At 40.7% G+C, this 23460-nt stretch overlaps 1 protein-coding gene across 2 annotated transcripts in view; it reads right to left on the bottom strand.

Annotated features, from left to right (window-relative positions):
* The window catches only part of pth2ra (parathyroid hormone 2 receptor a), an 87304-nt gene that overhangs the window by 10935 nt on the left and 52909 nt on the right, over positions 1–23460 (bottom strand). For both annotated transcript variants that reach the window (XM_082508142.1, XM_082508141.1), the window contains exons 8-10: positions 18367–18427; positions 16885–16951; positions 5904–5998 (exon numbers count right to left, since the gene is read on the bottom strand). In XM_082508142.1, the coding sequence (XP_082364268.1) occupies positions 5904–5998; positions 16885–16951; positions 18367–18427 (223 nt within the window). The remainder of the gene's footprint in view (positions 1–5903; positions 5999–16884; positions 16952–18366; positions 18428–23460) is intronic.

Raw genomic sequence — 23460 nt, 5'->3', positions numbered from 1 at the left:
CACTCGCCTTGTCAGTTCCTCAGATCTCGTCTGTATGAATAACTGAAGGGACTGTGCATTACCATGGGGGCACATACGACCCTGGCTGTGGTATGTGTTCACTGACTGATGTAAAGTGCCTTTCAGAGCCATCAGTTACATCAGAGTTGTACCAACCTAAACAACTGATGATCAGATCATGTTTCTGGTCTGCTGAGCCAGTCTTTAGTGATACTGCCACAGCAGAGTGTGGAAATAAAGAAAAAAAACCTTGATTTTCCACAGATTATGTTGCTGTGACGAGAGCGCTGAGCCTGAACGCAAAGGTGTTAATTTACTGGTCGATATAGACTCTGTTCCTGTTCTCAACTGCGGTCATGAGAATCACATCGCGGATACAAGCACTGGAAAAGGGCTTCCTCTGAAGGGTGCCTCGACTAAACTTTGGAGTGAGCGTTGCTGCTCCTCCACACTGAAAGGAGCCATTTGAGGCGGTCTGGGCATCTGACTTGAATTCCTCCTGGACCCCTCCTACATGACGTGTTTCAGGCACTTTCTACTGAGAGGAGGCGTCGTGATGGATCCAGGACCTGCTGGAGAGATTATATCTCTCAGTTGGATTGGGAATACCTCGCTGTCCTGGACAAGCAGAGGGAGGCATGGAAAAATTAGCTCACTTAATTTAAAGCAGAGGAAACCAGTGCACAGCTTGGTTCTAATTAGTTATAATGTTACTGTTGATCTCAGTATGTGAATCTCTCATCAGATCCCTTTTGCATTTCCATTTTCGTAACTGCTGGAACAGATTAGCAGAAAGATGACTAAGACAAAGTTTAATGGACGTGTTTGTGTCAAAATCTAAGAATCAAATCAGTTTTTTACTTGATTCTTCGATTTTGGCCGTGTGGGTTCTCATCTCCTCTTTTTTTGGAGCTGGAAAAATAAGGTGTAAACAATTTTTCCTGCTGAAAGATGAACTCCTTGTGGTCCATTAGCTTTTTTTTTTTATCTCAGTGATTTTGTCTGAGTGTGTAAATGGTCTGATTCCGAGAAATAAGCTAATTGAAAGAAATCTACCAAAAGGATTAAAAAGGGAAAATTAATGGGAAAAGGGAAGAAACGGGGAAACTTAGAGAAAATAGCGAGAATGAAACAAAGATAAAGGTGAGGAGGACGAGAGAAAATGGAAACCGGAAGATGGAAGGGTAATTTGATTGCTTTATAGCACAGAAAGTAAGGAAAACATTTCTTCAGTTGAGAGTAATTGACTTTTTGATTAGTTTGTTTTTTGTCAAAACTCAAGAAGTGGTACATTTTAGATTGTGTTTTGCTTGTGTTTTCTTTCACAACATTAGAAGTGATTTTAATTTTTTTCTGCAGGTTTTTTTGTTTTGTTTTTTTACCTTTTTGGTGACTGGGATACAATGATAAGGAAAACATAAAATACAAAAGGAAAACTACAAACATAAACTGACTGGAACCTAAAGTGGCAAAAATACTGAGGCCGGAAAACACTGAGAAACACGAAGGGAACTTCAATAACTTCAGGTTCCAACAAGGGACAAAGGGAGAATGAGACAATATGGGAAGGTGATTAGGACAAGTGGAGACAGCTGGAGACACAGCAGAGACAAATCAGGAGTAACGAGACAGGGGAAGCAAAACAAAATCAAAATAAACACTGAGACAAAAACACACAAACTTCACTAAGACAAAAAGGTAAACAAACAGAGACATGGCTGACTTCACAAGACAAGACAAAACCCGTGGAAGAGACAAAGGGAACAGGATAGGCAATAACTAAATGGAAAGATAACAAACAAACACATGAATAGACTAAATATAAGGATCTGACAGAGGAGGAAGGAGACACGGTGAAATTTTAAACTCAACACACAGAAAGGGAAACAACAACACAAAGACAAAAGGTGGGACGCTACACAGAGACAGAGTGGACATGAAAGGGAATCAAATTACTGAGAACTGAGAAATATGAATAAACTAGCAAACAGCGGAAATACTAAACTAGGAGACTAAACATTAAAAAGTAGACTATAACTATAATAATGACTCAGATCTAGATAAACTAGATAAGAAACTCTGAATGGAGGAAAAACACTTGACCACAGGATGGAAGTGAGTTGTTTTAATGTTGATTTGTGTTCTCATGTTTGCATTGTTCAGTTTAAAAGTTTTAAAAACTCAAATAAAACAAATGTGTATGACGTGTATTCAGCTTCCAGTTTACTGGATCATTATCATCTTTTCTGACAAATCGTCTGTTCATCTACACAGAACGACCTCGCCAGCGGCATTCAGAGCTACGCTCCTGTCAGATAATACACTGTAATTATACGGTTTTTATCTGACACATTGACGCCAGCACCAGCAGGGGGGGAAATGGTGATAATTGCAAGTGTGTGTGTGTGTGTGTGTGTGTGTGTGTGTGTGTGTGTGTGTGTGTGTGTGTGTGTGTGTGTGTGTGTGTGTGTGTGTATATATAATTTTGTGGAGACACTTCAGTTCTCACAACCCGAATAATTATATTCCAGTATCACATCTTTGCTAAAGGTTAAGGTGGGGGCTTGTGTTGGGCATATAGTGCTTATGTTAGTGTGTTTACTCATCTGAGCCTGAGACAGACCAATCCCTTTGTGGACACGGGAGTACCCCAACCCCATCTATAACAGCCCCTGGCCCCACATTAAGCACTATCGCCTTCTTTTCCATGAAGATCAGCAGCCAAGGCAGTCCCCACGTTTTTATGGTTTCGGGATCAATTTTTATTGCACTGTAATTATATCTTCATTGCAAGAATAGTTTTTTCTGGTAAGCGGTTGCCGCGTTATTGCAGACCCACGCTTATCAAGCTAAGTGAGCTTGTGTTTGTTTAGCTGTTTGCTAGTGGTTGAAGCTGAGCATTGGTGGTTATCAGAGGAACAGTAAGGTTAGGAACACCAAGTCTAGCCCTTACCCAGCTGCTAATGGATTGACCGTGTTGGAGAAAAGTGGTCAAACTTTGTTAAACACGAGTGTTGGAATCCCCCTGACAGCCACCAGGATGAGGAGTACAGCTGATGGCTAGAATCAAGTTACTGTTACATATTTTGCACAGAAATCTTACAATTTCTGTCACTTTTCTCCACATTTCCTCGTCGCTTTATAAAAAATTAATTTGAACCAAACAGCTCCAGCTGTCTTCACAACAGCATCTGTTACTTCCTGTGAGGCTGTGGGAGTGTGTGGGCGTGGTGTTGTCCTCTCCTCCTCCTTTATTGCCCCTCCCCTGTCTCTCTCTGCCCCTGCCTTCTCCTTTTAGGACACACCTGCTGCTCATCTGCCCTCGTTTACCACCAATTATAAGCTGGTGATATAAGCTGGAGAAGAGCAGTGTGGCTGTGGGAGAGGCTTTTGGTGGAGTTCCTCTGTGCTGGCCAGTGTGTGAGGCTGGTCTAGGTGTGGAAAAGGCCTGCTGTGTGTGACCAGCCCCACCATGTGTGGCTCTTTGAGTAGTTCTTAACTGAGCAGTGGTTTTCCTTAAGGGACGGTGGCCTCCATTATTTTGTGTGGCCTGCCTGGTTATTGTTAATAGCAGCGTTGCTGTCTTTTTCTGTTGGAGCCTTATAGTTGTTTTCTTTGTTTAAGTGGTCGCCATCTCTTTGGGTTGACCTGTCTGATCTACCATTAAAGCAGCGGTGCTGTGTCCTTCTGTTACTATTTATGTGATTGAGTTAATTGATTATAATAAAGATTTTGTGTTAACTACCTCTGCCTGGTGTTCTTTTCATTTCAACCCGGATCCAACCGTTACTGTCCCCCACCCTCTTCGCCTAGCTTTCATGTGGGGACGTAACAGCATCAATAAGCTTGTTGATTTTTGCCTTTATTTACATCACATGGTGTGTATTTCTGTGAGTTCACCTCATTTCATAGACTTTGTACATAATTCTGCGAACCCACTATTAAAATAATCGAGATGATAGCACATTAAAGTGAGAACTAAATCTAAATGTTTTTGGTTAACAGAAGTTTTTTTGGGGGGTTTTTTTGCAGTTTTTTTTTTAGATGAAAGAAATAAAACCAGATGAGCTTAAGGATGTGAGGTTCAAAATTCAAATATTTTAGCAGATGACTTGATATTGTCAAGGAGAGACCAGTTTGACGTCTTTAGTCAAACTTTTTACGGGACTGAGAGGCAGGAAGTTCAGGGTAATACTAATGAAATATTCACTGAGGTAAGGGAGATTTTTGAAGTTATTAGGTCTAAACAGAAAAGCACAGCTGCATGTATAAGCGTATAAAAATGTCATTATTCATTTTCACTACTGCTCTGGTCTTGATGGAAACCAAACTGGAACTTGTCAGATATTCTTGTCAACTGGCTGGCGAGCCTGATGAGAAATGGTTTCCTCAAGAATTTCAGAAATGAAGGGAAGTTTGAACATGCACTGTAATTATGTAAAACAGCCGTATCTGTGAGAGGGAGGACACTAGCTGTCTTGAAGCAATCATTTAATGCACCTGGATAAAAGAGACAGATCGCTAACTGAGAGCAGCATGGGGGGGGGAAGTGACAGGCAGAACTTTTATATGAAATTTGTCAGGATTCATTTTAGTTAGAGAAGAGACAGATGAGAAACTATGTCCAGGAGATCAGAGAAAACTCAGATGATAAAGACTTGAATTTTGATCTGAAAGAATTGAGCTTGCCAGCAAAGATATTTAGAACTTTTTTTTTTTTTTTTTTTTTTTTTTACAGCCGTCAGTAGAAAATATTCTATAAGTTGATCAGCTGTGGGTCAAAGCATAGACTAGAACTTCTTCTAAATAGAAGGTTTGTGGTCTGAACCACCCTTACTTCAGCCTCGAGTCTGTTAGAAAGCTACTGAACAATGCATTTCCCCTAATGTAGATAAAGCATCATATTCATTCATTCACAGAGCGCTCTATACAACCCATCTGTCTCATACCTGTGGCCAATCATCATAAACTAATGTGCTCATCTTTGGTCTGTGGGAGTCTGTAATATTTTGGCACACTGAGAATTAAACTCAGTAAATATTTGATGCTGCATCAGTGGATCCTTCACTTGTTGCTCTGTTGAGCTGGGGTTAAGAGTTGTGCTCAGATTCACATCATTATAAGAGAATCTAGTTCCGTAGAGACCTAACACTGCAAATCAGTAAATATTGTCTGTCTGCAAAATTTTCAAAGCTTTCATCCTCACGTCCTAAGAGCTGCAATCAGAAGGCTATCAAAAAAGAAAAAAGGCATTTTTTTTTTTCCATTTAATTTCATGTCATACACACTGTAGTCTTACACTAGAGTAGTCCAGCCCTTGTATCTGACCATTTTCTAATATATTTCTAACTCTGGGGATGAACCAGTGGACCAGTGTTGTGTCGACACACAGCAGGCAACTTGGAGCCACTTGTAAATTGTACATTTAGGCTCTTTGTCACTAGCAGCCTGTTGCAAAGATGCATAAATTGTTTGCATTTCTTTAGCTGATTCCATGAGAAATACAAAAGATAACACAGTTTGACAGCCGTAAAATTATATCTTTGACCAATTAAGTGATTTCCAAAGAGCTAGTAACTGAGAACTCCGTTATATCCATATCTCACCATGGTGTGCAGTTTCCTTAAAAGAAATGAGAAAACTGGACAAATGGAGGACAAATGAAAAAGTGGCAGGCCTAAAGTAATAACAATCTAAAGCAAACTGACAGTATCTGAACCTTATGTCCTTAAGAAACAAGACAGAAGCCTGACACAGCACCTGACTGATGCATCTGGGGAGTGAAACGGTGAGTTATCAGCACATCAGCATTCACGAGTAGTGACATACAGAGGCATTTAGAGCAAACTGCAACCCTGAGCACAGGATGAATGAGTGGCGTTACAGAAAAAGTCATTTCAAACCTGTACTGTTTCCTGGTGTCGTATCGCCCTGCGTTCGTCTCTCGTATTTTAGTGGCCAGAACTCGCACGATGTTCACAAACAAAATAAAGTTGAGCTGGAACAGAAGAAAAGCAAAGACTCTTCATATTTTGACATGCTGAAACTGTATCATATACATAAAATAAATGAAACCTTTTACAGTGGTGATTAATTCTGATCAGGACACAAAGACTTGACGGCCGTGTGGGCTGGACGTGCAGAACGTCAGCCAGAATCACGATTTGATTCGCTGTCTTTCGGTACACTGCACGAGTGTGTTTCTAATAATCCTTGTTCACCTGTACACTTGTTACAGAACTTGATTTTGTATATCATAAGGTACGGTGTGGAAGCAGGTCTATTAATCATAGCAAAATACCTTTTAGAGGCTTACTAACTTCTCCTTTGGAACTTTTGTCATTTCCTCTACGAGACTTTAATGAGACTTGAGCAAAGTAATTTAAAACATGCAAATTGAGGCTTATGTTTTATGCCACCAATGACTTAGTAATACTTTCAGTCTGACACTATGCACCACCTGAATGAGCCTGAATAAGCTTCAGAATCCATATAAAACACTTTGAGACCAGCATCGCTGCACACGTAGACATAATCCAGACATTAAACAGTGAGCCAAAGCACTTTACTTAAACCCACACCTCCTGTGAGTTCATACATTTTACAGTGTTTGTGTTCACTCTTTATCTTCTGCATATTTCCTTTTTAGTATCATAAACACATTACACAGACAAACTGATACAAATGTGACTGTGCTAATTGTAATTGTTGAACACGTGCCAAGGTTTAACCCAGAAAATGAGACCATGTGATGAATTTCAGCTCTAAAACAACAAACAGCCATATTATCACATTTCCAGAAACAGTCAAAGGAGCTTGCAAAGAAAAGCGTCTGGACTTTAAGTTACTTGAAGACGTTTCACCTTTCATCCGAGAAGGTGGAGGGAACTCAAAACTGGATTAGAAGAGCCACCTCCACAGGACAAGACTCAGCTGTCCATCTTAAGGTCAAAGGTCACTCTTTCGAGGATGCCAATGTTCACATTTTGGACAGAGAGGACAGATGGTTTGAAAGAGGAGTGAAAGAAGCCATCTATGTCCACTGTGAGCGACCATCTTTGAACAGAGGCGGTGGTTTACGACACCAACTCTCTGCCATCTATAATCCAGTTTTGAGATCCTTCCCAGACGCCTTAACGCCCACTCACATCCTGGGCCATCTGACCTCAGGAAATCACATGATAAGGTGGGGCCAGGTTTCACAATGAGCTCACCCGAAACTCTGGCTGATTGGGACCCACACCCAGTTTCACACCTTGGCTCAGGCGATTAGAGGATCATCAGGGGGTCCTTTTGTCCCTCTGTGGGGGGAAACTCCCACTAGGTTTATATCTGGGACTCCCCCCCCCATTTGACCTTAGAACTGAAGAAGCTTCTTGGATGAGAGGTGAAACGTCTTCAAGCAACTTAAAGAAGTCCAGACGCTTTTCTTTGCAAGCTCCTTTGACTACGATGAGCTGGATGACTGAGAACCTTCACAGACATTTCCAGAAATACTGATTGACTGTGCTAACTATGAATGCTATCATCTGTGCACTATAAGCAATGAAAAACACTGAGATGAGATGTCTCTTCTCTTTGTGCTGGGTGTCCTTTTTACACCAACTGTATGCAATCTACTATAACTGCCTGTGTGTGTCTGTAAGCATACTCGTTTACTTATAAACTTACCAAAAAACATAAAAAATAATGTTGTATATCAATTGTGTCCAACATTTTCAGTAAATAATTAGCTGACTGTATCATTGCAAGCTGTGTAAATATGAGGCTGCATTTTAACAGCACAGTAGTCCTGCAGACACTAGACTCATTTTCTGTTCTGCCAGTTCAGATATGAACGTTTGTGTTTAGCAGCTCATTAAACAGAGGAATTAAACGTTTTTGTTGTAACCAGAGAAAAAGCATAGTTGAAATTAGAGACCATTTTGTTATGCAGTCGTAGTGTTCAAAAGTAACCCAGTGTCGAACAAGCACAGATCTGTAAAATTTTGTAACTATAGTTTCCACTGACATAACCAGCAGGTACTATAATAATCAAATCTGTGTGCAGACAGACAGACAATACTCAAAATCCCCAAAGTACCAAACATTGTTGGCTGAGCTGTTAGTAACAATCAGACTTTTACCATTAATCACTTAATATAACAACATGGCCTCAACTCTGTAAACACACAATGGACATTTCATTAGGTACACCTGTGCAGCCAACTGCTAACACAAACATCCAATCACATGGAAGCTGGCAACAGTGATTCAAAAAAAAAAAAAAAAAAAAAAAAAAAAAAACACACAATCATTACAACCAGTTTGCAGAAGAGCATCTCTGAACCTTGAAGCAGATGGTCTGCAGCAGCAGACCACACCAGGTGTCAGCTGAGAACAGGAAACTGAAGCTACAGTTCATGTGGATCACCCTAAGTGGACAACAGAAGATTGAACAAACACTTCCAGGTCTGATGAGTTTCTGTTCCTGCTGTGTCATTCAGAAGGCAGTGTCAGAACGTGAAAGCGTAGATTTATCCTGCTCTGTATCAGCCATTCAGGCTGCAGGTGGCCTGAATATTCTGAGGAATGTTTCCAGCACTTTGCTGAATCTGTGCCACAAAGAATTAGGGAAAGAAAAGTTGGTCCAACAAATGTACACACATTAAGTCTTCATTCAGTAATTTTCTATAACCAGCAGTGAATTTGTCCTGATGAAACAACGCTGCCTCTGATTAGAGTCTGTAGGTGATTTTACCAGTGGGAGCCTGGTGTAAACTCACAGCACGCACAGACAGACACAACTCGGAAGATGTCTTTGAACAAACGTGCAGTTTTAAGTAGCTTGTTCATTAATTCAGAGGTTTTGCATAAGTGCCACTCACAGAAAAACACTGCATGAATAGACTCACTCTTCTTTTTGTTAAATTGTGATGTTAAAGCAAGTTTGATATTAAAAAGCCCTCAGTCCAGAGGAGTGATATTCCACGAAATTGATATTCAGTTTTCTATTGGAGAACTATAATCCTGTCATGAATCGCTGTGCGGCAGGCAGGAGTTGGACCCAAAATGCAGGACTCACAGACTCAGGGAGGTGAACTCAAAACTCAGCTTTATTTGCTGGCAGGGAAAAAACATACAAACTAATCTAAACTGGGAACTTAGAAAACTCACAGAGAGACACAGGTAGATCCACACAGCATGAGGGACGACGCGACACTGACTCAGAGAAACACAGGGTTTAAATACACTGGGAAGTAACGAGGGGAATGAGACAGAGAAGGAGGGCACAGCTGGGAGAAATCAGGACTGACGAGACAAGCAAAGCAGGACGCATTCACATGAGACACGGACCATCAAAGTAAAACAGGAAGTATCACACAGAGACGCGAACTTGACACAGTGGAGACAGCAACTAAGAAATACAGAGACATAAACCATAAGGCAGAGGTCTAAGAACCAAAATACACAGGGAAATACTCAGCTGGGAACACAAGAGACTAGACTAGAGAGAGTAACAAAAGACCAACCATGAGAACATAATGCACAATGCAGAGTGACAGAAAACAAGAAACTCAAACATGCAAAGACACAGACTTACACAGAACAGAGGGGACACAGAGAGACATGAAGGGCAAGGGATCAAAACTAGAAGCCATAGAATAAATCACACACAAGTACAATAATACAAAAATCACAAAGAACTAAAAACGCTGGGTCAGGAGACCCAGGACCGTGACAAATCCAAAAGTAATTCCAAGTATTTACTACTAAATATTGAATACAGGGTGCGTGTATTACCTGCACATGTAGTTTATGTGAAACATGGAGCACTACATCATTACCAGTGTGAGACGGGGAAAGTTGGAGCCTTTTTAATGATTTGTAGACCTTGGCCTTCTCAGTGCCTTTATAAAAATATCACAGCTCTGATTATCTATGCAGGTTTTTCTTTTTAGAAACACGGAGAGTTCATTAAAACCGTCCTGAGGTCATTTTCTCTTGGGGTTAATTGTGCTCAGATGTATCTGCCTGAGATTCTTATGCCCTGAGAAATTCATGCACACACACACCTACGTGCGCATGTGCCGCATAGTTTTATCTCCTGTGGAATCTATTATTTGTACATCAGCGGTATCATCGTTGTAAGAAGTTTCCTATTCGGTGATCTAAATTTGAGGGATGGTCAGCCCGTTCTCATCAGTGCATCGGTTAGAAAAACGACCCAACGTTGCTTTTTCTCTCTACAGCATTTTAAAGGACACGAGGAACCAGAGGATACCAAGAACACCTGTTCTTCATCCGAACAAACAGTCTGTACAGCAGTCAGTTTCACGCACGAGTATTTAAAGGAACTAACACAACCTGATTTCACTGGATTGTAGGATGAGCATGTAACAAATGTGGGGCTGTTCTCATCCAGTGATTTATTCATTTATCAGTGACCAAAATATTTCCCCCCTTTATTTTAATTTAGCATTTTAGCCCCTAGTAAGGTCTTTAGTGTACAGTGTAAACTAGCTCGCTGCACGCTGGCCTTACATGTAACCCCAGAAAACTTTCTCACTGCAGTGTTTTGAGCTTTTCATAGCCTTACATCACAATCATAACCCACCACATGTTAAAATAATGAAAAGGGGATTGTGTTACTTTGATGTCCAAATATAGAAACTATTTGTCACAGTCGTGGGTCTGTGGCCCAGTGTGTTGAGTAGTTTATTATTTATTTGTTGCATTATTGCTGTCTGTGTTTTGGTCCCCTTGCCCCTCGTGTTACTCTGTGCTCCCTCTGTTTCTGTGTCATCCCTGCCTGTGTGTTCCCTCTGTTCTAGGTTAGTCAGGTCTCTGCATCTGTGCCTTTGCATGTGTGTTGAGTTTCCTGTCTTATTGTGAAGGTCCGTGTCTTATGTCAGTGTATTCAGTTTGCATCCTCCCTGTCTCGTCATGTCGATTAGCTTCAGCCACGTCTCCCTCCTGTGTGCAGTTTCCTCATTTCCCTATGTGTATTTATAGTGTTTGTTCTCTTGTACTCGTCACGTTATTCTGTCTCACCCTAGCATTATCCTGAACATCATCCCGCGAGTCATGCTTTCAGGTTTCTTTAGTTAGTTCCTCCCAGTTTGGTTATTTCTCAGTTCCTGTCCTCACCACCTCTGTGTCACTCTGTATTTCAGAACTTATATTCAGAACTCTGCTGCTCGAGTCCTCACTAAGACCAAAAAAGTGGACCACATCAGTCCAGCTCTGAGGTCTTTACACTGGCTGCCTGTCCGTCAGAGGATAGACTTTAAAGTTCTGATGCTGGCCTATAAAGCTCTGAATGGTTTAGGACCAAAATACATCAGTGACCTCCTGACCCAGTATGAACCTTCCAGATCCCTCAGGTCATCTGGATCCGGTCTTTTATCAGTTCCCAGAGTCAGAACCAGACACGGAGAAGCTGCATTCAGCTTTTATGCTCCTTATATCTGGAACAAACTCCCAGAAAGCCTCAGATCAGCTGAAACACTCAGTTTATTTAAATCCAGGTTGAAGACTCACCTGTTCTCAGCTGCATTTGAATAAAGCACCAAATCCACACTTTTAAGCTTAAATTTCAAAACTAACATTTTAACTACTGATTTTATCTGTTTTGATTTTATATACTGTTTTGTTTGTTTGTTTGCTTGTTTTAATCAATTTTAAATCTTGTTTTTGTTTCTAATGTCTCTGTAAAGCACTTTGAATCACCTTGTTGTTGAATTGTGCTATACAAATAAACTTGCCTTGCCTATTTTCACCCCATGTCAATAAAGATCACTCTTCTCATCTAAGTCATTGCCTGCATCTTTGGGTCCTTCTCTTACTCCACACGGCTTGTCTTGTTAGCCGTGATACTATTACAGAAGTTCAGAATTACACAAAAGGGGATTGATGCAAGGAACACCTAAAACCTTAGTTAAGCTTTGTATTTAACCTCTCAGGAAACAGATGTAGCTGTCCATTTGTTTTGACTTCTTTTAAAATTGCTCAGTAGATGCACATTTACACAGGCTGGTTATGGGGTGCTGGCACAGATGCGCTCAGTCAGACGGAACAACTTTCACATTTGTTCACAAGAGCCAGCTCACTGTAATCCACTAGAAAACAAAGGAATCTGCTTTTGGAATGACCTACAGCATAGAGACAGTGTGGAATAACAAGTTTAAACTCCTTCACCTCTATCCATTACATCCAAACAGTACCCACTGTTAGGGTAATCACATGAGACACGCTATTCCTCTTACAGATAATTCTTTTGGGAGAGAGAGAAGAATAATTGCTATTTCTTACCAAGGAGGACAAAGACGACTAAACCTATTGACCAGAAGCACAGTGAGCCAGCTCTCAAGTCTTTTTTTAGCACCCTTGACTTTTCCTTTGAGATAACGGGAATACACCGAGGTCTTGTACTGCCTCCCTAATTAGATAATAAGCTTCCAGGATGGCCTTGAGGCCCTGAGGAAACACCAGGTAGGAGGCATAGGAGCAAAGATTTAAGATCACCCACAGAGTCAGAAAGGTTTGTGTATGACCTCTGGAGACCTGTCCATGAAGAAATGCTTCATGGCCGCACGGAAGAGAACGGAAAATCCTTTCCTATTTCCTTCAGTGGTGCATTTTTTATATTTTATAAATAAGACCAGTTGTTTTGTTTGTTTGTTTTGCTTCCTCTCGTGGGTACGGCTGAGCTGAAGCAGTTCAGAGGAAAATAAATAAGTAAATCAAACTTCCTGCAGAGCGCTGCGCTGCGTTGCAGCTACCAGGTGCACCTGTTTGAGGTTATTGCTGCCAGGCACCACTTACTAAATCCAAGGATTTACTTATTTTCCCCCCAGCACACGTTTTCTTTTACATGTTCAACAAAAACTGAAAATATTCTATTTACACGTTGCTAATTTAATTTAACATTCTGACCATTATTATCTTAACTGGCTCATTACGCCTAACCAGGCTTTTACCTGCTGTAACAATTTGCCATGCTGATAAATCATAATGACTCCAAATTATATAATGTGTCTCTGCTGGGATAATAACAATAACAATTGCTTAATAATTAGAATTAGATGGAAGATATTTTATTTATTATTCTATTTAAAATAAATAAATAAATAAATAAATATTGGAATTACAAAAACGGCCCACATACTCTATTCTTCTTTGTTTCACAGAGAGCAGCCCACCAGCCCACGGATACTTCACCACCTCCAACCCATCGACTTACACCAGCCCTCAGGACCACCACTTGTAAGTATAATGAATCGATACTCAGCTGCTGTACAACTAATGCTGAGCTATTTTAAAAGCAAGTGAAAGATTTGTCACCAGCGAGCCCCCGCTGTGAGGATACCCCGACAGATTCAGACCACAATGGAGTGCTGTCAGCGCTTCATGATGGATTTCTAACTCAATCTGATTGTATGAGCAGATTCTGCCTGCTTTAATTACAGTAAACCCTTGTTTTTCTTCTAGTTGAGGTTAATAAATACCTGGCAGCAATTTAAGGAAATATGGCACACACGAGCCAGGCATCGGTGCTTGGATGTCTCTCCTGGCTGCAGCCCATTAAGTGTAACCTGGCACGTATTTGTGAGAAAAATGTAGACTAAGCATCTGATCTCACTGGCAGTGTTTTAACTTTGTGCTGGCAGAGTCTGCTTTCTATACAGATCCTATGGCAATCACCACTGACAGCCTGACAAGTCGCTGAGCACAAAAACGCCCCGAGCACGCACAGAGTGAGGTCACAGGTGCCGACCGGGCAAAAAAAAGAGCTGTCTGTGGACACAGATAAGAAGAAGCTTCTTCCAGGTGCTCCCTCATTCATCAGAGGTTAGCTTCGCTCGTGGTTCTGCATACTCGATTCAGCAGATTCTTGCGCCGGATGACCTTCCTGTTGCAATCCCAGAGGAATTTATGTCTCCTCCTGGTCTCAAACCTTCAAGTGTTCAGCGATTGTGCAAACCACTGCATCACGGAGCCACACTGTCTGTGGACAAAGGTCCTCAACCTTATCCCACACAGTGACTCATTCTTCTCTGTGCCTCACTGAAACTCACTAGCTCTGCATGTAACTAAAATGATAAACAGACTGCCTGATATGGTGTTTTTTGTAGTCTGAGGACTCAAAGCTTTTTGCACTGCAGGCCACATTCACACACTCATTTATACAAATTTCATTCGATTATTTTTAAAAGTTTCTGACCTATCACAAACAATCCTGTATTTGTGATGGGGGCAATTTGGGATTCAGGGTCTTTGACATGCAGAGTGGACCAGTCAGGGACTGAAAATGAGTGTTGGTTTTGGATATTAGCAGACAGTTTAGTTTGAATAATGCTCTGATCAGACGAAAACTAAAGAAGCCACCCTCACTATGCGTCACATTTTTTTGATCGGTAGTACCCGCTGTTACAGGTGCATCGCCTAAAGTAATTATTTAAAATGCACAAGTCACCCTTTGCTCATTTTTACACCTAGTTATTTGCTTTCTGTTCCAGTTTCGATGTGCCGATGAGCTTATTGTGTGACAACTTTAATCAAAGGAGAACGACAGGATTGCAACAACTCAGTGTGCAGCGTGATCTGGATAATTGCTGCTCTTCCTTTGTGTTATTTTGCCTCTTCGTGCTCCCCATTGTTTTGGTTAGCCTTGTGGTTTAGCTGCTTGACTTGTCGTCTTTGTGCCTGCATCGTTAAGTCAACCGAGTTGTTTGTTTGTTTGTTTGTTTGGTGTACAATTCCCAGGAGGCTTTGGTATCTTTTCCTAATTCTTCCTTTAACTCTTTCATTCCTGCATCATAATTGATATGTAAGTTTTTCAGGCTTGTGCATATTTTTTTACCCCTGAATAAACCTAAATAGATCACCAAGCATTTTAAGTGATATAATAAAAATTTAAGTTCATAAAAAATATTTAATATTTAATTCATGATCAGAAGGTTCAGTAAACATTTTCAAAAATGTGAATATTTTGGTAATTTTTTCATGGTTCAGGCATTAAAAGGTTAAAAGCAGGACGTGTCATGATCCTGGGCTCCAGCGTTTTCTGGGACTCTGTTTTCTGTTTGATAGTTTCCGCTTAACTTTGTTGCACTTTTCAGTTTAGTTATAACCTTTGCTTTGGTTAAGTTTGTATTCTGATTTTGTGTTCATCATTTTCTCTGTTATTCTCAGGTTTTTCCGGCTCTTCTATGTTCCCCACGTCTAGTATCTGTTTCCATCATATTTTCTGTTGTTAGGCAGTTTTGTCTTTGTTTACATCGTTCTGTCAATTTCATGTGTTTTAGTCTCAGTCGGGTTATTTTTGTGATAGTCTCTTCAGTTCAGTTTGCTTCCCTCGTGCTCGTTAACTGATTCGGTTCACCTGAGCCTTGTTGTCCTCAGCTGTGTCGCTTTCCCTGATTATCTCATGTCTATTTAAGTCCTCAGTTTCTCTCTGTTCTTTATCATGTCGTTGCCCCTCCCTCCTCAATTGTGCCCAGTTTGTTCTGTTATGAAATAAGTTCTAGTTTTTTGTTTCGGTCGTGTTTCTTGTTGTTTTCCATTTTGTTTCCCGGGCTGCAACAATAAAGCTGTTTAAGTTCTGTTTAGCCCGTCTGACAAGCCCTCTCTCTGCCTACCACACAAACAGCACACAACATTGCATGCACTTTACTACATCGCATTCATATGGTATAAAGGTAGTAAATGGCTTTTCCAGCCTGAGACCAATTTTCTGTGAACAACTGGTAAAAGAACAAATCCTTCTGAGTGAACTCTATTTAAATTCCATAGGTGGTGTTTGGCTTCCCGACACATGAGGGGAATAAGTGTGGAAATTGTAAGCAAAAACAAGTTAGCATTGTCCAAATGAAAGAGGATTGCTGTACACCTTCAGCCTGTTTTCCAGCTGTGGTTGGTGAGCGTGCCTGTGTGCTCCTTCAGATTTATTCCTTAGATTCAACATGTTTCAGATCCAACATATCTCCCATCAGCCACCACCGCTCCGTCTGTCCAATAACAAACACGCACCACTAAAAGTTAAGTGCAAGTGCGAAACCACAACATAAACAGTCAGAGTCACAAGTCAGAGCTGCATGATTGTTAAATATGAAGCACAGAGAAGGTGTTAGAGTGAAGGACACGCGGTGGATCCACCAATCAGAAGGTCACAGGTTGAGTTCTTCATGTGCCAGAACGGTGTGTTTGATATTATTCATGTGTGAATGGGTGAAACTGGCTCATGAAAGCACTTCAGTGGTCGATAAAACTCAACTTAAAGTATTGCAATATCACTCTATTTACTGTTTTTCATACTCCGGCACACTGAAGCCTCGAGAGAGAATAAAACGCTGCTTGCAGTTTGTATTTTTAGATTGCTCCCTGCCAAACTTTCAATCAAATCTTTATTTATTTCTGATCTGTAAAGGATACTGAGTGCACACTGCTGCTGAACTGGTTACCAGCAAGATCTTAACGTGAATAGGGAACAGAGATTTTGAAAGATTTAGTTAATATTTATAATATTATTTCTCTTGTTACAAAACTGCTAATTTTATTGGCTTTAATTGGAGAATTTCATCTTGTAGTAACAGCATCCAAAGCATAAAATCATAACTCGCGTTTAATAACTTTAAATAACCAAATATTAGAAATTCAGAGGTTATGAGAGAAAACTCTGCATTTCAGAAGACAGTCATATAGAATGAGCCACCGATGCTTCATCGTGCTCAGCAACAAGTTGTTTGTGTTCATGGAAGGAAACTTCAAACCTTTCAGGTTACAAGCAAGAAATTCAAAAGCCTGAAGTGAAATTATAGAGGACTGCCCCTTTTTACAAAAGTGTATCCTTGTGAATTTTCAAGCTGCATTTATAGGCAGCAACAAATGTAGCACTCTTACCCCAATCGCTGTCAAGATGGGAACCTGGTAGATCCATTTGATGTTCCCAGCGCTCAACTCCCAGCACCTGCAGGTGACACACATGCAGAGGAAGGAAGAAGATTCTCAGTGAGAGAGGCAGAAGCAAAAGGTGATGGTGTCATTCAGAAAAGCAGACTGAGTAGAGAAGTGGAACTGTGTAGAGAAACTCTGAAATGCTCGAGACTGCAGTGATGGTGTGATGATCCTAGTGTTTCTATTATTTTTTCCTGTGACAATAACTGAATATGAGCTTCTTTTGGAGGTTTTCACATCTTTAAGTTATATTTTCTGGATTTAAGATGGCACTGATTTATTTTCTGTGCCATCTTTGAGTTAATGTAGGAATGAATTTCAATTATTGTTTGTCTTTGTTTCATATAACAGTAGCCTGAGGTCCCTCAGTGCTATTGCATCTGTTCCTCTCTTTAAGTATTCGCATCCTCTATTGTTCCCTGTTTTCTTGTTTCGTGCGTCCTTCAGGTTAGCTTTGGTTTTACTTCCTGTCTCCGTCTTCCCCTGGCTCTTCTAACCTGTTCCGACCTGTCTCTTGTTGTCTAATCAGCCCTTTGTGTATAAATAGTCCTGTCTCCCTTTTGTGCTTTGTCGAAGCATCTGTTTCCCTGTGTGGTGCTCTCAGTGGTCTCCTGTGACTTCTCTTGGTTTCTAGACTTTATTTATGGCCTAAGTGCAGGTTCTGTTATTTAACTCTGCCTCTGGTTTCCTACATTTGGGTCCAAAGCTCTACGCTCAATGCTTTTAGACACACAGAGCAAATAAAAAGGTGTATGAATAAAGTCAGAAACAGGCAGAGGTGTGACCTACTTTAGATACTGCTAAAGAAGAACAGCAAAGGAAAATTAGATATTTTCCATTTAACTTGTTAATACATTTTAAATTCAAAGGAGAATGTTAGTTTTTTCATTTTTGATTATAATTTTTTTTAATTTACTGTTTGTTTGTTTTTTTAATCTGGGGTTGTTTTTATTATTTTGGGTTTAATTTAATTTCCCAATTCTAGTTTAGGTCATATCACATTATCTAAATATTTTGATTAAGGATTTTAAAATGCCAAAACGTCAGCTTGTATTTCTTGCAGTAGTTTGTGGTGAATATTGTCATGTTGCACAAACCAGGATATTGACCGACTGCCTGCATTTGTTGTTCCCGTTTTGACTTATAATTCCTGTGGTCTCTCATGTTTAACTCTCTAACAACTCTTTTCATTATCCAGATTTTGCCTTGTGTACTTCAAACATTGGCAACGTCTGAAGGTGCTTGATTTGGTATCAAGCACTCCAAATCAAGCATTCTTTGCATATCAAATCCTGTATTTCACTGATTCAAATGTCACCACAATTAAGCAGTGATTACAACGTCCCGCCTCTCTTCTTATTCATTTTGAAGGACGTCTTACACCTCGCAGGGATAATCTCGTTAGAGTCTGAGTCCTCTCTCTCTTACCTTGCATCTGCCACTGTTGCCCTGACGATCGCCCACACTGCCACAAAAACAGCTGGAACACCTGAAATTAGACATAATGCAAAATGAGATGTTTTGCAGGTGATGTCATATGTGCTGTTTACCTGATTTATTTCCCAGACTGCACTTCACATTGTTTGTCGCTGTATCTCTGACACATCACAATACAGAAGGAGAACCAAGCTGAGGTGATCGTTACAATTTAAAAGCAGCCTGTTTGCTTTATTGACAAAAGTGTAAAACTGTTATTTTAAAATAATATTCAGTCACGACAGAGTGGATCCTGGTGAAAGGTGTTGTATTGGTGTTGTAAAAGGTCACATTACTCAAAGGTCACAAAGTAGGAGAAATAAAACCCGACACGGGCATGTTAGCTAATGCAGGCATCACACACAGAACATGACGTGAATGTAAACATCAGAGTAATCCCACATGCTGGTGACATACAGACACACTTAATTACACATTCATACTTCATGATATAACGCCCTCCGACCCAGCAGCTTTGATTCATGGCGAGTCTCAGAGCAGCACATTCAGCCTCTCCTGTCAGGCGTAATTCTTCTGTCTCTAAAGAGCTTTTGTGTGTTTTCTTATGTGTACACAAACACACATACAGGGACTTCCTAAAGAAACTTCCAACTGCACTGTTACTTTGTTCAAACTGTGTGGGTTGTTATTGATTTCCCTTCCACTCCACAGTTTCTAAACCATTTAAAAACACTTAAATGTACCAGTGTAAAAACAAGAGTAAATGCATTAACTATTCGACTAAGATTTGGTACCTTTGGGGAGTAATATGTTTAAACCTAAAGAGTGGTTTTGTAGATTAAGTTACACCACATTCTCATTCCCAGAGTGTTAAAGTCAGTTGTTTAGTCATAAATCCACAAGGACTCCTTTTGACTTCAGTGACTACAAGGTTTAAAGTTTCATCCTCCCGTGAATCTCTGGAGCACTTTAAGCTCAGCTGTTACTTCAAGATCGCTCCTTAAAATGCTTGCAGAGGGCAATTTTACCACGGCCTTCGACTTGGACAGAGTAAACATCAGCTTCTTTCAAACCTTCAGATGAAGTATCATGGTGGTTATTGTGCAGCTGGTGCTGAGAACTGGGTCTCCATCTATGGCTTAGTAGTTTTAAACTAGAAGTATGCTTGTTGTTCATTTCAACATTCCCAGGGCAGTGCACCATTTATGTCAACTGGAGTCAAACCGTACCATGGCGAGGTGGCTGAGAGGGAATATTCAGTAACATAACCGGAACCATGGCCAAACTTCACAGTAGTGTTCTTGTGCATCTGAATGGGTGCTACTTCAAAATCACTCCCTTTAAGCATGTTTGCAAGTCTGCAGTTTCACTACTGTCCTCAAACTTGTTTCAGTCTTGTATGTTGACTGTCATAGTTGGAGCCTGAGCACTAAAAGTCCAAATGCTCTATTGCACAGGTGTCGAAGTCCAGGCCTCGAGGGCCAGTGTCCTGCAGGTTTTAGATGTGTCCTTGATCTAACACAGCTGATTTAAATGGCTAAATTACCTCCTCAACATGTCTTGAAGTTCTCCAGAGGCCTGGTAATGAACTGATCACTTGATTCAGGTGTGTTGACCCAGGGTGAGATCTAAAACCTGCAGGACACCGGCCCTCGAGGCCTGGAGTTCGACACCCCTGCTCTATTGTATCTGCTCTGTTTACTAATTCGTCAAATGAATTAGCTTTTTGGAGGCCTTAACATGCAACAGCTAAATCACAGAATTTAGCACACACATCAGGTCTGGTAAACATAATTTCCTTAGAGATTAATAAAGTATTCTGATTCCAATTCTGGAAAAAAAAAAATTACATGTTTATTGGTTTGGGGTTTTCAAAATGCCACCTTTGCAGGTTATAAATAAGTATTATGGACACACAGTTTGAGGTACATGAATGAAATTTGGTACATATGTGTAACATGCAAAGACGGACAACAAAGTCTATGGCCTCCCTGACCCAACAGGAAGTCTGCCATATTGAACTGAAAATGGCTTTTTCAAACTCCACGTAGAGATTTTATCGAATAAAACTCATATTCAGTCAGTTTAAACTACAGACTTGGGCAATATTAAACTGCTGAACTTGCATTACACGCACATTGTCTAATCTCGACCCAACTTTTCAGGTATGATAAGGATTTACCCCTGAACATATTTTAATTGTAATACTTAATAGCTGTCATAGTGCCAGGAACAGGACATGCAATGATTTCTGCTCCCAGGTTGACCAAATCCATCTCAAAAGTGGTCAGAATCAACATCAGGTAGTGATGATGCTTCAGTGTGAAACTGTAAGCAAAAAAATAGTGCGCTTGATATACGAGTCTCAAATTTGGCAGCCTTACGTAATACCTCAAGATGTAGAGAAAAATCTCTTGGAGCCATGTCCCAAAGCCAGCAGGAAGTCAGCCATACTGAATTTAAGAATTTATTGATGTGTACTTTAACAAACCCCACCAAAACATTTCGTCAGATCAACATGAACAATGGTGATCTGACAAAGTGCAAACTGAACTCCTTGGTGATATTAAACTGCGAAGATTTTGAGTTTTCATGAAAGGTCATGGTGGCATGACAAAGTTCAATTATTCATCACAGGACGCACCTTGTCCAGTCTGTCCCTAACTTCACGTGCTGGATAGGACACGCCTACGTGCTAATATTAGGTCACACAGTAGGTAATAATCATTTAATCTACCGTGGCTCAGGGAGTTGGGAATCGCATCTGTCACCGGAAGGTCGCCGGTTCAATCCCCGGGCTCTCTGTCCTGGTCGTTGTGTCCTTGAGCAAGACACTTTACCCTACTTGCCTACTGGTGTTGGCCAGAGGGCCCAATGGCAGCCTTGCTTCTGTCAGCCTGCCCCAGGGCAGCTGTGGCTACAACCGTAGCTGCCTCCACCAGTGTGTGAATGTGAGAGTGAATGAATAGTGGTATTGTAAAGCGCTTTGGGTGCCTTGAAAAGCGCTATATAAATCCAATCCATTATTATTATTACGTGAAATTTAAATTGTTTGTTCCACACCTGATCTACATTAGTGTGATATACGGTTAGACAACTGACAAACAGTGGGCACAGAAGGTGTTCAGTAAGTAAGTGACGCAGCACCCAATTAGCTTCCTAAACTGAAAACAGCCACATGTCCGTGTGAGTCTAGTCAACCGCAGCATGCCCGAGATGTAGCTCAGCTCGACCTCAGCACGGGTCGGCTGAAGCTGGCCTGGACGTGTGGCAGGGTGCGAGGGCCCTCTCGTCGCTTTTTGCAGCTTTAATTGGTCATTAAATCTGAGTCTCCATGTATGTCTGATTCTGAATTTTTAGCAAGTTTCAATTAAAGAGTCCAGTTTCCAACCCAGAAAGCAATGAACTGGGTCAGAAATGCAATCAGCAGCATACGTGTCCTGTTTATTCCCACATTCAGAGTTTTCCACTGCGAATTAATCCAAACGCTATCCCTGATGCCTGAGAAAGCACATGTGGGGTAAAAGATTTCAACTCTGGTTTCTGCCATCAACCCACAGTGCTGTCATTCTGCACGCACAAAACGGGGATTTCATTTTTTCTGATGGTTTGCAACTTTTTGCACTTTCACACAGTGAAAAAGGTGTTGAATGATTGCTGTGCTGACACACTAGCAGAGATCCAGTGAACATCGCAGGGGCACCTGTGCAATTTGACAAAATGGGACTTCCAGTGAGCCACTAAAAACAGCCAGACTGGAAGCCATTTGAACATGACCTTAAAGGACCCCTCTGATTCATTAGATAAGCATCAGGGTTCCCAACCCTACCCATAATTCTGGTGCCTAAGCTAACCAGAGTGAATGCTGATGTAAAAAGCCAATGTTGCTTTTCTTCTCAAAACCTTGAGCCACTGCATCAAGGCGCCAACGTCAAATGTGTGACAGAATTGCACTTTTTGATGCTGTGGCGATGATAATATTTTAAATTGCTCCACCAGAGACCATAACTATCTGAGAAGCACAGATACTAGCAAATATTACTCTGAGGCAGGAAAGGAAACAACCCACACTGTCACTGTGTGAGAAGCTAAGACGACGATGTGAGATCCACTTTTGCAAAAAGAGAAATTAAATGTGACAGAACCATTTTTTCTTCCTCTGACATCATTAACAGCAGCATTTATAATGCACGTATTCTATTGCCACTGCCACTTAACTCATTAAGCAACTCCTCAAATCTGTCACACGCTCTAAATTGTATTTGGATGCATGTGGAATTACTGATGGTGTCTCCTGTTCATGCGGCTTCACAAACAGACGTGATAAGATTGTGACTGTCGTTGGCCGAGATCAGCTCCTCATACCTCTTCCCTCTATCATCACTATAAACCCCTTCTCTAAATGCAACAGCTTCAATATTGTTAGCATAATTAATCACTGGAACTTTAATCGGGTGATAAGTGGTCCCCGTCCTTCAGTATGTATATTCTGCAGACCAGACATTTGAAATGAATTCTGTATCTTATCTGCAGCTCCAAAGACAAAATGAAGAAAGAGAGAGAGAGGTTGGCAGAGCTTAAAGGGAGTGTGGGAGCAGAGAAAAGAGCAGGGATGTAATCATGATCTTGTGTTAGTCACCGAGTTTCTTCACTGGGAAAGCTAATGGCTTATAGATATTTTGCAGCGAGTGCTTGACGATAACTGCAGATGGAAACAAAACACCGTGTTGTTAAAGGAACCGTTGGGCTTTCATCTAAAACATGACAAATTAAAAACAACAGTATTGTTTGACTGATGCACCTTAATATAAAGACTTCGGTCTTTACGTTTCCCAATTTTTGCTTTAAGTTATTGTGTTATTTACATAATAATGTAAATAACCTAATAATGATCCTTATTGCTGTTTTAGAGCAGCGGTGCTTCAAAGGATAGCTGCAGATTTCTGTCAGAATCTGCAGATTATACAGTACAAAGAAAATGTTCACGTTGTCTTCCCAACAGTTTCACACACTTGCAAGTAATCAATTAAGTGCATCTGATTAGCAGCACCTGGCTGCTGCACAACCTCTTAATTCCTATAGAAC

Source organism: Aulonocara stuartgranti, assembly GCF_965226115.1.
Source record: "Aulonocara stuartgranti genome assembly, chromosome: 16".
In the NCBI taxonomy this organism is placed as follows: Eukaryota; Metazoa; Chordata; class Actinopteri; order Cichliformes; family Cichlidae; genus Aulonocara; species Aulonocara stuartgranti.
This window is presented reverse-complemented; position numbering and strand designations above follow the sequence as displayed.